The 14,615-nt window shown below is 33.8% G+C and overlaps 1 protein-coding gene across 1 annotated transcript in view; it reads left to right on the top strand.

Annotated features, from left to right (window-relative positions):
- kcnh3 (potassium voltage-gated channel, subfamily H (eag-related), member 3) overlaps positions 1 to 14,615 on the top strand; it is a 216,388-nt gene that overhangs the window by 135,674 nt on the left and 66,099 nt on the right. The window contains exons 3-6 of the mRNA XM_056465384.1: positions 2,453 to 2,587; positions 8,337 to 8,476; positions 10,850 to 11,102; positions 11,970 to 12,127. Of these exons, the coding sequence (XP_056321359.1) occupies positions 2,453 to 2,587; positions 8,337 to 8,476; positions 10,850 to 11,102; positions 11,970 to 12,127 (686 nt within the window). The remainder of the gene's footprint in view (positions 1 to 2,452; positions 2,588 to 8,336; positions 8,477 to 10,849; positions 11,103 to 11,969; positions 12,128 to 14,615) is intronic.

The raw sequence follows: 14,615 nt of genomic DNA, 5'->3' as shown, positions 1-14,615 counted from the left end.
AATCAATTTATCGTATTTAGCTATTGTCAGCGGCACATGCTTTATTCATAGCTTTGCATATTGCTGCTTTCGGCATTAAGTAGTTTGTTTTGAATATATTGCTCATTGCATTATACGGTGTATGGTCTCTGGCTTTTTTATTGAAATTTACTTCTCTTGACTCAAGCTGTGCTTAATGAAAGGTCTTGGTGATTTACACACAAACACACACACACAAACACACACACACACATGCAGACACACAAATGTGTATCATTAGGGACTCCAACCTCCAACCAAGCATTTCTACCCCTTTCTTTCCATTTCCCTCCATCTCGATTTAATGAGGCATGGCATGATGCTGCGGCATAATGTTGAGCAGCTGCAGAACAATGTTGGAGAACCTGCAGCAGACGTGCATATGCACACGCACTCAAGAGGGAATTCTGCGCTCAGCAGTCATGACGTGTTCTGCTCACCTGTCAAAAAGCTACATTTAGAAACTCAGAGAGAAGCAGCACATGGGTTTCTGACAGTCATAAGCAGAAAAGTAGACCAAATTTAATTTCTTGGAAAAACAAGTGCTTAGGCAAATCAGAGCGCTCAGCAGGAAAAACTAAACTGTAAATGAACATGTTATGAAGATATGATTTACTGTTTAATCATTTTTGTTTCATATGCAAACACAAAAACAGTTCTAAAGGAAATTACTTATCTTAAAATGTGTGAATACTATATTTTTCTGGTGAAAGAGAATTATCAGAACAATGCAAAGAGTTAAGTTTTGCCAAATGTCTATTATTTTATTACAATTTTTTTTTTAATACCTACTTTTAAAAAATATGTTAGATTTTTTCGGAAGCATTTGACAATATGGGCTCAATTTTAATGATCTAGGCGCAAAGTCTAAAGCACATGGCGTAAAAGCATTAAGCGCCTTCGAATCTACTTTTGCTATTTTAAGGTGGGGAAAATACACTCTGCTTCCCGGCGCATGGTCAAACAGGGTTGTGCTTATTCTTTAAATGAGTTATGGGTGTGTTTAGAGCATGACATGCATCAAACCAATCAGAGTCTCATCTCACATTCCCTTTAAGAGTCAGTTGCGTCGTACCATGGCGCATTTGTTATTTACATGGTGGACTTTATAAAAGGTCAACTGAACGCTTCACTAGCGAGAAAACAGTTAAACAGACCATCTGCTGCATGAGGATAAAGAACAAGCCTTCCATTTAGCCTCTTTACCTTCTCTTTACCTTAATTTTACTCTTTACTCCTTTACTCCCGTGGATAAGGAAACGGTGTTATACGCACTCCACATCCATTATCCTGCATATTTACTTTCGTTTGTTAAACACAAAGATTTGTTTCAAAACTATTTCTAAATTCAGTTCTAATTTCCAGCAAACAAATAAATGAACAATTATAATGAAGTGTGGTCAAACAACTGAGTTATATCCAAACACACGTCCTATTCTTATACCTCATATGCTGATGCATACGTCTTCAAAACCAGGTGGACAAATCTAAACTTGTTTCTATTATCACAAATATAAATATGCGTATAATAAATAATACTGTTAATAATAATAATAACATTATACGAATTACGCCCCTGAGGTGAAGAAGGCATGGAGGTAGTGGTTTTAATATTTATGTAGAAAATAGTATTTTTTGTAACATTTTAAAAATCTTATAAATTCCATATAAATACAGTAATTAAATACAATTCTGTAGCTCCTGGTCAACTATAATTAAGACTCAACATTGCATATCTTGCAACTATTATGGAAGCGCACATTGCGATATCGATTCTGTAATTATTGGAAATTCCACAATAATATGTGCAGCCCTAATGTACAGTATATGCTCATAAATGTTTTTAAAAATGTTGCCCCATGGCCCATTGTTTAGCATGTTTTTTTTATTTAGATATTTATTTGACCTACATATTTACTGTTTTAGTGTTAACCCTAACCCTAGTGTGAAACTTTGAGCTTAACATAACAACAAAATCCAATCGATTACGTAATTTGTTGAGCAGTTTTCTTCATCAGTTTTCTTTATCTGCTTGCTATAATCTAATGTATTTGTACAGTATGATGTGCTCTTACCAAACAGCAGAGTAAAGTACTTTAAATGACAGTGACTTTGATTTGTCCTTCTGTGCTGCTTTTGATATTTACCAAGTCTAGAAGTGCAAAAAAAAATTTTTTTCACTGTATTTTTTACATTTACTCAAAGTACACAGTGGGTCTTATGGGAAATAAAGCCATTACAGCCAACTGAGACAACCACTGACAAAACTAAATCTGATTTAAGCTAAAAGTAATAAGCAGGAAAGGTCTTATCAACATGTTACAGGTTAAACATAAAGTCTGGTTTACCTGTAAATGCGTGTCAATAAATGTGTGTCAATATTGAATGTTCATGTTGAATGTTAACTCTCAGATTCTGTGTTGTGTTGTGGCAGGAACTCAGTTCTGGTGTCTTCTGGATATCGTGCCCATTAAGAATGAGAAGGGAGAGGTGGTGCTGTTTTTAGTGTCACACAAGGACATTACAGACAACAAGAAAGTCCAAGATGAAGAGCAGAGCCCAGAAAGAGGTGAGCATCTCAGTACAGTGCTGTGCATGATACTGTTTACTTGGTAGGGTTTTAATAAATGAAAAAAGCACAGTTGACCAAAAGGTTTTTACAACCAAATAGCAAACAGAGTAAAAAGTTAATGGGGTCTGTTGCAAAAATAGCAAGAAAATGTTTCCACAGAACATCCGTAACATTTGAGATGGAAATGCACAATATCCTGTGTATGTATAAAGTCAGTTAAACCCAATACTACATACAGTATGTATATGTAAATGTGTTGGGATTAGCATGAAACAAAAGCATGGCTGCTACTATTTAAATTAATAAATAAATCTCTGAGGTTAATGATTAAAAACAGCAGATGTGATTGCCAGAATATGGGGTTAGAGTTAAAAACACATATATTTCACAAATGCAGAATGCCATCATAGACAGTAAAAATAATGAAATAAACAATTATTTCTTTTAAAGGTGCAGTAGGTGATTGTCTTCAGAAACATTTTTGTTGTGCTGGTTGAAAGTCTCTTCACATTCCAATAGTAATGAATAAAGTAAAATCTAAATGTATTTATATGTATTTTTATATTCTGGGTAAGGCATAAGACTAAAAAATGCTTGTCCACTTAAAATTTGTCAGGCTGATAATTCGCATAATTGTGATAAGTAGCCCAAACTGTCTGTCAGCAAATGTAGACTTGTACATCTGCGCACCCCTCTTCATGCAGACAGATCAGCCGTTTGCATGTGCACATAATGGTTGGCATTTTGGCAGATCATGTACTGCACTTTCAATTATAAGTTGACTTGTTTTTCAGTTTGAAAAATAAAAAAGATTATGTACAATTACATGAAATGTTAATAATTTTACAGTGTACATTTTCCATCATCTCACTCATAATGGCCAGAGGAGAAATGGTCGTGCCCAACAGAGCCTGGTTTCTCTTGAGGTTTTTTTTTTTCCTTCACTTTCGTCAATCGGTTAAGCTTGTTCCTCGCCACTGTCACCACTGGCTTGTTTGGTTGGGATTTGTGGAGCTGGGCATTAATGGATTTGCTCTTTAGTGTTTGGACTTTCAGCAGTGAACATTAAACCACAGTACACTGAACTAAACTAAACTGAACTTCATCTCTGAAAACTGGACTGACCGTTTTAAATGTAAAACTTTTAAACAATATTGTGAAATGTAAATTTGAAATAAATATTATACATTGCTGTGATGCTTATATTCACTAATTGAAAACAGTCATCAGCTATTATCATTTAAAAAAACAATTATATTTTACCTTCTAGTTCCTCAATAAAGCTTTAATGTACAGCAATGGTCGTATAAAGAGCTCAAAACCAACACACAGCATTTGCTTGTTGACCCAGTCTCTCCGATACCTTCTGTAATGAGGCCAACCTTTCAAAATGCACAATGCAAACACAATTGTACTGTTTTGTGTAGAACAAAAAAAAACAATGAGGAAAAGAGAGAAAAGCGAGAAAGTCATAATGTGTAAAAAGCCTCTGTGTGTATACAGTAAGAGTACAGAAGCAAAGTGCTCAATAACAAAGAGAGAATGGCTTCAAAAGGGTAAATTATCCTTTTATGCACACAGCACCACTTTCAGCATCGTACGGGATGCTCTACAAAGCGTATTACAAGATGATTATGCCTATTTTGGCTTAATTCCACTAATATTCATATGCGCACATACACCTCCAACACCTGGTGCTGTGAATGTCATACTTCGCAAGCTCTTTTTCTCTTTCTCCCTCATTCTTGGCTCCAGAATCCTGATTTTTCGGATGCTTCGATATACAGGCCAACAGCATCTCCTGTGGTGCTCGCTGTTACAGTAATCCTGACACTTCTCTTCCCCAGAGAGATGGAGAACGGTAGACTGATAAACAGAGAGATGAGGAAAGCTTGGCACAGAGGTGTGAAGCTCCCTTTAGTGGCCTGAGCTCCAGCCAATGCATGGTACTGTTCATTTGGCTGAGGGATGAACATTGGACTAGGAATAATTTATAGCTGGTCAATGATGTCAACTCATTAAAAGTGGATATTTGGAATCGGTTTAGATAGAGCGAGAGTTGCCTTCTTAATTATGCTGTTGAAGCCAAATAAAGCGTGGTTGGAGTTATGTAATGAAGGGAAGAAAGCCACTAAATGAAATATAGAGGGATGGAATTGAGATTTGGATGTAAGTTGAAGTAAATCGGAAGGTTTTTTTAGACATTTAGATGCAAGAAGTTGACAGATGGCTCTCTTCAAATTAGTGTTGTAAACTGAAGACATCAATTAAAATCAACACTTCAGCTGATGGGAACATGCTAGTTCGTAAATGAAAAGAGAGGGCATTTTCTGTCATGTTTCCCGTATTTAATGTTCATGAAAGGCATAGTTCACCCAAGATGTAGGTGACTTATTTCTTCCTTGTTGATTCATAAAATGTCAACATCAATGGCCACTTTGAGAATCAAAATAACATACAGTATACTCATAGCTCCTGGCAATACGATTCTAAACATATTTTTACAGCATTATTACCTTTAATTCACATAGCCTCTGCAAACAGTCCTCCTCATCACAGCATGGTAGCCTGGGTTCATGAGTAATAATGTTGTAAATAATGTTATTAGACATAATCATACAGCCTCAATATATCATCAGGAGCCAGGTATTAATTTATTTTTGCTTGCATATGTTTTTTATATGTTTGACTTGCGTTTTATGTATCACCAAGGGCCATGGTGGAAAAAATCTTTATTAATGATTTATGGATGACAAAAAGTAAAATACATTATCTCACATAAAATGAAATGACACCAGGAAAAAAGTGTTGAATACATGAAGAAAGTGAGATGTGAATACAAATGGAAAGCCCAGACAGCAGGTGAAATCTCTCAATAGTTAAAAAGCAACCTTGTCAGATGTCAATATAAATGAATATTAGCTGCAACACCTACAGTTGAAGTCAGAATTATTAACGCCCCTGAATTATTATCCCCCCCTATTTATTTTTTTTTCAAACAAAATTATCGTCTAAACATAATAGTTTTAATTACTCATTTCTAATAACTGATTTATTTGATCTTTGCCATGATGACAGTAAATAATATTTGACTAGATATTCTTCAAGATACTTCTATACAGCTTAAAGTGACATTTAAAGGCTTAACTAGGTTAATTAGGTTAAAAAGGCAGGTTAGGGTAATAAGGCAAATTATTGTATAATGATGGTTTGTTCTGTAAACTATCAAAAAAAATATAGCTTAAAGGGGCTAATAATTTTGAAAATTAAAAACTACTTTTATTCTAGCCGAAACAAAAAATCAAATAAGTCTTTCTCCAGAAGAAAAAAATATTATCAGACATACTGTGAAAATTTCCTTGCTCTGATGAACATAATTTAGGAAATATAAAAAAAGAAAAAGAAAAATTCAAAGGGCGTTTAATAATTGATTTCCACAGTGTATATATATATATATATATATATATATATATATATATATATATATATATATATATATATATATATATATATATAGATAGATAGATAGATAGATAGATAGATAGATAGATAGATAGATAGATAGATAGATAGATAGATAGATTTAATAATTCTGATTTCAACTATGCATTATCAGATGATTAAGGTGAAACAAGGGTGTACGTTAGATCAGTTAAATGCAGTCTTGATGAACAGGAGGGATTTAACAACCCAAAACTTATAAAAGGTGGTAAAAAGAAACAGTGAAAAGATATAACATTAAATAAGTAACTGCTAAAGAGACAGGTCACCCAAAACTGAAAATTCTTTCATAATTTACAACCAAGCCCTCACTTGTGCAAACCTGTTTGAGTTTATTTCTTCTCTTGTACAAAACAAGTTATTTTGAATAATGTTGGAAACATGTAACCATTGACTTTCATAGTATTTGTTTTGTCTACTATGGATGTCACAGGTTACCACACTGAAAAAAAAAAATTATTCAAAGATGATTCCTTGGATTTCCAAAAAAAAAAAAAGTCAAGTCGTTGTAAACAATTCATTTGGGTTGAATTTAAACAAACAAATTAAGTTGAACATTCCTAAATTTTGCAGATATTATTTTTCAGTGCCGTTTATAACATTCCCCAGAATGTCTTCTATTGTGTTTAACAAAAGAAGAATATGTAAACAGGTTTTGACCCACTTGAGGTGAGTGTAAATAAATATTGAGTAATTTTTCATTTTTGGTTGAATCATCTTTATATGGAATAATTAAATGATCAGTTTAAGTAGTATTTATAGTATTACTAAAGTATTAGTTGATAAAACAAAACAAAATATGTTGCATTGTAAGTCCTACAGACCATGTTTCTTGGTGGAAGTTTACATATTTAATATCTGAAAATCGTTAGATTTCCTTTAGATCTTGAGATATTTACGTTTTTTAAAGAAATTTATGTAGGTATAGTAAATGGAATGACATACATTATTTGGGTGGTTAAACTATTACCTCTAAATCAAATTCTGGTCATCATGCAACAAAATTTGGCCCTCTCTCACTGTCTGAGCATCTCTGGTGCTGTAGATATAATGACAACACAGGCTCATTGTGAAAACGCACCCCGTATACATTTCTGGAGCGTGCAAATTATGTAGCCGGAGCTGCATTTCGTCTTGAAAAACAAACACTCTGGGGGCAGTTGAGGGTACCAACTACCACATTATCATGCTACCAGCTGACCACATACCTCTGTGTGGACGGCTTTTCCAAAATTAAAAGTTTGTCGGTGGACTTGAGATGCAGAGAGGAGTTGACCACGACAACAAACAATTGTTATTTAAAAATTAAATAAACAAGTAAATAACAGGGTGAGAACATGGTAAAATCTGAAAACATAGGAAAGATCAGGCAGCCGCGAGGGCTTTTCTTTTTCTGGATTGCTTTTGAAAACACTGTTGGTTGGGTTTAAGGAAGGGGGTGGGTGGGTTAATATGTGCTTTTGAAAACACTGTTGGTTTGGTTTAAGGAAGGTGGTGGGTGGGGGCATCAATCAGTTAGTCAGTGATTCGACAGTGGCCTCTGGTGGATTTACGCAAAAACAGCAGGTGCGAATAGCACTCGCGAGAGAAATTGGAGAACTGCAAAAGCATACACAGCAAAAAAAAAAGTACCTGGGACATATTTTGCACTCTCTAGAAAGGTAGAAAGGAGTATGTATCAATAATGAGCCTGGGTTGCATAATGAGAGACTAATAGCCTTCACAGAGAGAAGGAGAACAAGCGCAAACAGAGAATACTATTGAATTACAATCAGAATTAGCATCTTTTTCCTTTTTAAGAGCTTCCAAAGGCTTTAATTGTCTATTATAAATTTGGCTGTTTATTTCCCACAGTGTAATCTAGCTGTGCGCACAATTGTTCAATTGTTCTTTCACTGGATGCAATTCTCTTCTGTCATATTTACAGACCCTTGATAAGCTAATGAATGCAAATGTAATTTGTTTTGAGCAGGCAGTATGTGCTAATGGGTAAATGTAATCATGATTTCAGTGTCAAGTTGTGTTTGTTCAGAGGATTATGGATGAGACGTAAAGGTAGACGTTTCTAATAATCTCAGTGTAGAAATACTGCAAATTCACATTCATGTTCTACTGATTTACAGTAAAGTTACTTTTCTTTGGTTTTCTGGAATGGGCTAACTTAATGTTATTTTGTGTTGGGTTAAACAACTCAGAAATAAAAAATGAAATAAACTAACATGATTTATGGATGTGCTCTGCGCAGACGAGGAGACGGGGTTGGAGGTGCACAAGGTCACACGGCCACCGGGCTTCAATGCCAACCGGCGGCGCAGTAGAGCTGTGCTTTACCAGCTGTCTGGACACCTGCAGAAACAAGACAAGAGCAAACTCAAGATCAATAATGTAAGACCCACTTAAACAGTTCTTTTGCTATAAGCAACATGTTTTCCTGTAAATGCACTGTGATTTTATATAAACCTAAGATTAGTTTAGGAAATATTATTGCATATGAAACAATAAATGACCAGTGGCATTTTGATGGTTCCCTTCAGACATTATATTGACTACACTCTAAAAGATGCTTGGATTTCCACACCAATTTGGAACCCAACCATGGTTGATTTTTAAATTATATTTTTGGGTTAAGTTTGTCCAAAATTTACAACCCAACATTTGGTTTAGAGTATAACTTAGAAAGTATGTCAACTTGTCATTACTAACATTTTGTTTTGACATTTTGATGACTATAAGTAACATATTCTGCTAAACAATTAGAGTTATACAATTAATAACAGGTATCTTATTACTATACATTCAAAAAATATGGTAAGTTGAGCTAACTTTGAAAACCTGTGGAAATTAATTGCCTACTGTATACAGCCAGCAAAGTAGTTAAGAATTTTTCAGTTTATACAACTTACTATTACTAACATAATTTGTTTATCTGTAGGTTGTCTGTTGGTAACTCAATTTTACAAATTGCAATTAGTTGATTGATTGATTTTATTTGAATATTCTAACAAAAATATACAAACAAGTCTTGTTAGACCAATTCATACATTATTTCAAAAACTGTCGAGGATAAAGTACACAAAAAAGCCACAGGCTTATTTCCATTGTGGTCATCGATATTCTTTAAAAATTAACGAGCAAATCATAAATGGAATGCAAACATCAGCTCAGCAACTCAGCACAATAAAATCCTCAACGTCAACTGTAAAACAACCACTTTTTAATTTCCCTTTTAAAAACTCTCTAAATTTGAATCTTGTTAAAAGTCGTGGGCAAAACATTCCAAGCAGCAGAGCTAGTACACAAAAAAGATTTTCTACCTGATTCACTCTTAAATCTATATGGGTAAATATCCCTGCTACGTGCTCTTGTAGAATGACAATGTACCTCACTAACTAAAACGTAATAATTAAGAAAATATTTTGGGAAAATAAATAGTTCAGCCTATTGTACTTAATGATCTGATGTACTTTAACATGTATCCCAAACCCAAAGTCTATCAAACTAACTTTTAATAAACAGCTATTTAGTAGGTTATTAAACTACATTCAAAAATTAAATTTGCTCTTTGTTCAAACTACCTATTTAAATTGAGCTAAAACAACACAAATTTTGAGGGTTTTTTGGGACAACTTAATTGTTTCATGTTCAATCTACTTAAATTTGTAAAAACTAATAAGTTAACCTAATTCCTTCATTTTGTTCCAACACAAATCAGTTGAAATTCATAATATTTTACTAGTAGTGTTAGTTTATGATTTGTTAATATTGTGAATTGTTACCTAAACTAAAGTGTTGCCAAAAATTAAAGGTTGTTAGTACTTAGACTGATAAAAGAGTGTTGGGACATTTACTGAAGAACATTTATTGGGCAGAAATATACATGTTTTTGTTATTTACATGGTAACACTTTACAATAAGGTTCATTAGTCAATGCATTTACTAACATGAACTAATCATGAACAACACTTGTACAGCATGTATTAACCATAATTGAACATTTACTAATGCATTATTAACATCCAAGTCCATGCTTGTTAACATTAGTTAACATGAACTAACAATGAAAAACTGTATTTTCATTAACTAACGTTAACTAACATGAACAAATACTGTAGTAAATGTATTGTTCATTGTTTGCTCATGTTAGTAAATGCATTAACTAACTTTAACTAATGAACCTTATTGTAAAGTGTGACCATTACATTTACAGATTTATTAATCTGCAATCCCTGCTTAAACACAGTCTACTGAAGTAAATGAAATGATTCCTAACCCTAACTAAATCATCGTTTAACTTAATTTATTTATTAGCCAACAATTGATGCAGCTGCCAAATAGACATCATTGAATTCACAGCTATATAATATAACAACATTAAGCATAACATCATGTTCTTTGGCCCATCCTTGACTTAAATAAAGGCTCTACTCTTCAGCACAATAGTAGCATTATAAAATTAAACATAACTTAAATATGAAACCCAGCATCCTAACACACATTATCTGTTCAAAAACACAATCTATAAAGCAAACCATCAAAATATAGATACAATACAATAAATATATAGCAATGCTCTATTCAGTTCAAAGGGAAGAAAATCTATGTGACATTTCAGGCAAATCATTGCTTCTTCACAATATATTTGGATTAGTTTATTCATCATGACTGAGCAGCACACATAACACAGTTTCTGTCAAACTGTCAAATTATAAATGCAACTAAAATCCAATTAATCATTTCTGAACGTTGTTTTTGATTTAGAACATGTTTGGCGAGAAGCCGCCCATACCAGAGTACAAAGTGGCAGCCATTCAGAAAAGCCGTTTCATTCTTCTCCATTACGGCACCTTCAAAGCAGGCTGGGATTGGCTCATCCTGTTAGCAACCTTTTATGTAGCAGTTACTGTGCCCTACAATGTCTGTTTCACCGTCGTTGGAGGGCGAGATGAAGCATCAACCCCTAGAAGTCCACCGAGTGTGAGCGACATTCTGGTGGAAATTCTTTTCATGTTAGGTAATGATCAAACTACAGTCCTAGTCTTTTTGTACAGTCATTACTTTCATTAAAAATGTATATTAAACCATATTCTGCAAATAAATTACCCAGATGCCAAACAAATTGGTTATTGTTCAGGTTTGCATGCATATTTCTGAGTCAGTGTTATGTGTCATATTGCCAGACATCTTTCAGTTACTTAGAAATTGTTAAAAGTTCTAGATGTTGCTAAGCCAACATCATAAAAATACACACCTACTGTACTGTAGCAATTCTAAAGCATTTCTTAGAAACATGAAAGCAAACTGAAGAGATTCTGAAGGACTTTTCTTTAGAATTCTGAAATAACTCTGAAGGCCCACAGCTAAACTGATTTACTAAGTCAGATTTCTGTTTGTAGTAGTTCATGATGTATATAAATATACAGGACATAGATATTCAAATAAAAATATCCATTAGGATAAACAACTAATTTTCAAAGCATTGCCTTTATTTTTAAGTCTGTTATGTGTGATTAAGCTTTTATCACTGCCTAAAAGCAGTTAGTGTTTAATGACAGAATCATATTCTGTTCATTACACAGTTTTATAATGCAAAGCAAATCTAGATAATTAAAACAGTTGCATGAAAAGAAAAGAAGCTCCAACATAAAACATTGCTTTTAGCTGTGTTGGTTTGAAAAGTGTCCAAAATCTTTTACTAAACTGAACTTATCAATTAAAAGATATTGATGTTGTTACAACTTTCATTGAATAGCATCATAGCCACTAGATCTCAGACCAAATTGAACATTTGAATCAAGTAATAAATCAAAAGGTGTTTGCTTTGATAATTAATGAAAATCAGTGTCTTCTGTAATCATTTTTTCTTATTTCCCTCTGACAGATATTGTACTAAACTTCCGCACCACATTTGTGAGCACATCAGGCCAGGTGGTGTATGATGCTCGCTCTATATGTGTGCATTACGTCACCACCTGGCTCTTTGTGGACCTGATTGCTGCGCTGCCATTTGACCTGTTGTATGCCTTCAATGTCAGTGTGGTAAGTGTTTATTCGACTTATTTTTAGGTTACTTTTGTGCCAACGGATCATACCTACACTACCTGACAAAAGTCTTGTCGTGGATCCCAGTTGTAAGAGCAACAAATAATAACTTGACTTCTAGTTGATCGTTTGGAAAAGTGGCAGAAGGTAGATTTTTCTGATGAATCATCTGCTGAGCTGCATCCCAATCATCACAAATACTGCAGAATACCTATTGGAACCAATGGACCCAAGATTCTCACAGATATCAGTCAAGTTTGGTGAAGGAAAAATCATGGTTTGGGATTACATTCAGTATGGGGGTGTGCGAGAGCTCTGCAGAGTGGATGGCAACAGCAACAGCCTGAGGTATCAAGACATTTGTGCAACCTACTACATTACAAACCACAGGACAGGGCAAATTCTTCAACAGGATAGTGCTCCTTCTCATATTTCAGCCTCCACATCAAAGTTCCTGAAAGCAAAAGAGGTAAAGTTGCTCCAGGATTGGCCTGCCCAGTCAACAGAACTGAACATTATTGAGCATGACTAACGTAAGATGAAGGAGGCATTAAAGATTAATCCAAAGAATCTTGATGAACTCTGGGAGTCCTGCAAGAGCGCTTTCTTTGCTATTCCAGATGACTTAATGTTTTTTGAGTCACTGCAGATATGTGTGGATGCAGCCGTCCAAGCTCATGGGAGTCATACACAATATTAATTATTTTTCCACTTCACCATGACTTTATATTCTATACTGTATATTATTTCTGTTAAGTGACAAGACTTTTGTCTAAGCAAAGTCAGACCTTACTGTCCTAATTAAACAACAAAAAATTAAGGCATGATCATATTTTATTTTGGTAAAATAAGCGTAATCTTGAGGCCTTTTCCTCTAGAGCCACTTCTGATACCAATGGTTATTATTTGCTGTTCCTAAAACTTGGATAGGCAACAAGACTTTTGTCAGTTAGTGTACAATAAAACATTCCCTAAGCATAATCTAGAGGCCTTTGCCTTTCATATAAGCCACTTTGGTAACACTTTATAATAACTACACACTATGAATTATTTATTAAGCATTAGCATTTAGGGAATTCATTATCTGTTAAGCCAGGGGTCACCAATCTCGGTCCTGGAGGGCCGGTGTCCCTGCAGAGTTTAGCTCCAACTTGCCTCAACACACCTGCCTGGATATTTCAAGTATAACTAGTAAGACCTTGATTAGCTTGTTCAGGTGTGTTTGATTAGAGTTGGAGCTAAAATCTGCAGGACACCGGCCCTCCAGGAACAAGTTTGGTGACCTCTTTGTTAAGCATTAACTCTACATTAATAAACGTTAGGAAGCAGTTTACAACTGCAGCTACAAAAGCTGTGTTCTTGACTTGTAATCACATTTATTATGTGCTTAATTATTGTACTTTCGTAATTTGTGACTGGTTGACTTGGTAACACTTTATAATAACTACACACTATGAACCATTTATTAAGCATTAGGAAATAGTGAATTCATTATATGTTAAGCATTACCTCTACATTAATAAACGTTAGTAAGCAGTTTATTGTTATATTGTTGTTGTTTTATCCAATTTTATGTCGAATTTTGACACTCCTGTAATTCAGCAATGTTTAAACTTTTACTTTTTAGATAAGATTGCAAAGATGTATTGTTCATTTGATACCAAGCCTTTAATTTTCATTTATAAGGGATTTATAGAGCATAAATAGTCCTCACTTTAGATTAGGTCACAAAACTGCATGAAGTTGAGTTAATAAAGCATTTATTAACATACATAGTAACCATTACTATATGCCTGAATAATAAGATATATAAAAGTTGATTTCAAGAGTTTATTAATCATTTACTAACTCATTCTGAATGATCTTAAAAACCACCAACTCTTAAATGCAAATGGTTTGTAAATAATGCAATACTTAATTTAGTAAGGAAAAATAAATCATTAACAAAGTATGAATGTACAATTATTAAGCACATTACAAAAGTGATTGTAAGTCAAGAATACAGCATTTGTATCTTCAGTTATAAACTGCTTACTAACGTTTAATAATGTGCAGTTAATGCTTAACAAATAATGAACTTACTAGATGCTGATGCTTAGTGAATGATGCACGTGTGGTTATTAAAAGTGTTACCGTTGATTTTTCATTACTAAATGAAGTATTGCGTTATTTACAAACCAGTTATTTAAGAGTAGTTGGTGGTTTTTAAGATCATTCAGAATGAGTTAGTAAATGATTAATAAACTATTGAAATCAACTTTTATATATCTTATTATTCAGGCATATAGTAATGGTTACTATGTATGTTAATGCTTATTAACTCAACTTCATGCAATTTGATGACCTAATCTAAAGTGAGGACTATTTATGCTTTATAAATCCCTTATCAATGACAATTAAAGGCTTGGTATTCTTCAAATGAGCAATAGTATTTGCAATCTTATGTAAAAAGTGAATTTACTATAAAGTTTAAACATTGCTGAAT

Source organism: Danio aesculapii, chromosome 9 (genome assembly GCF_903798145.1).
Source record: "Danio aesculapii chromosome 9, fDanAes4.1, whole genome shotgun sequence".
NCBI classification, from domain to species: domain Eukaryota; kingdom Metazoa; phylum Chordata; class Actinopteri; order Cypriniformes; family Danionidae; genus Danio; species Danio aesculapii.
This window is presented reverse-complemented; position numbering and strand designations above follow the sequence as displayed.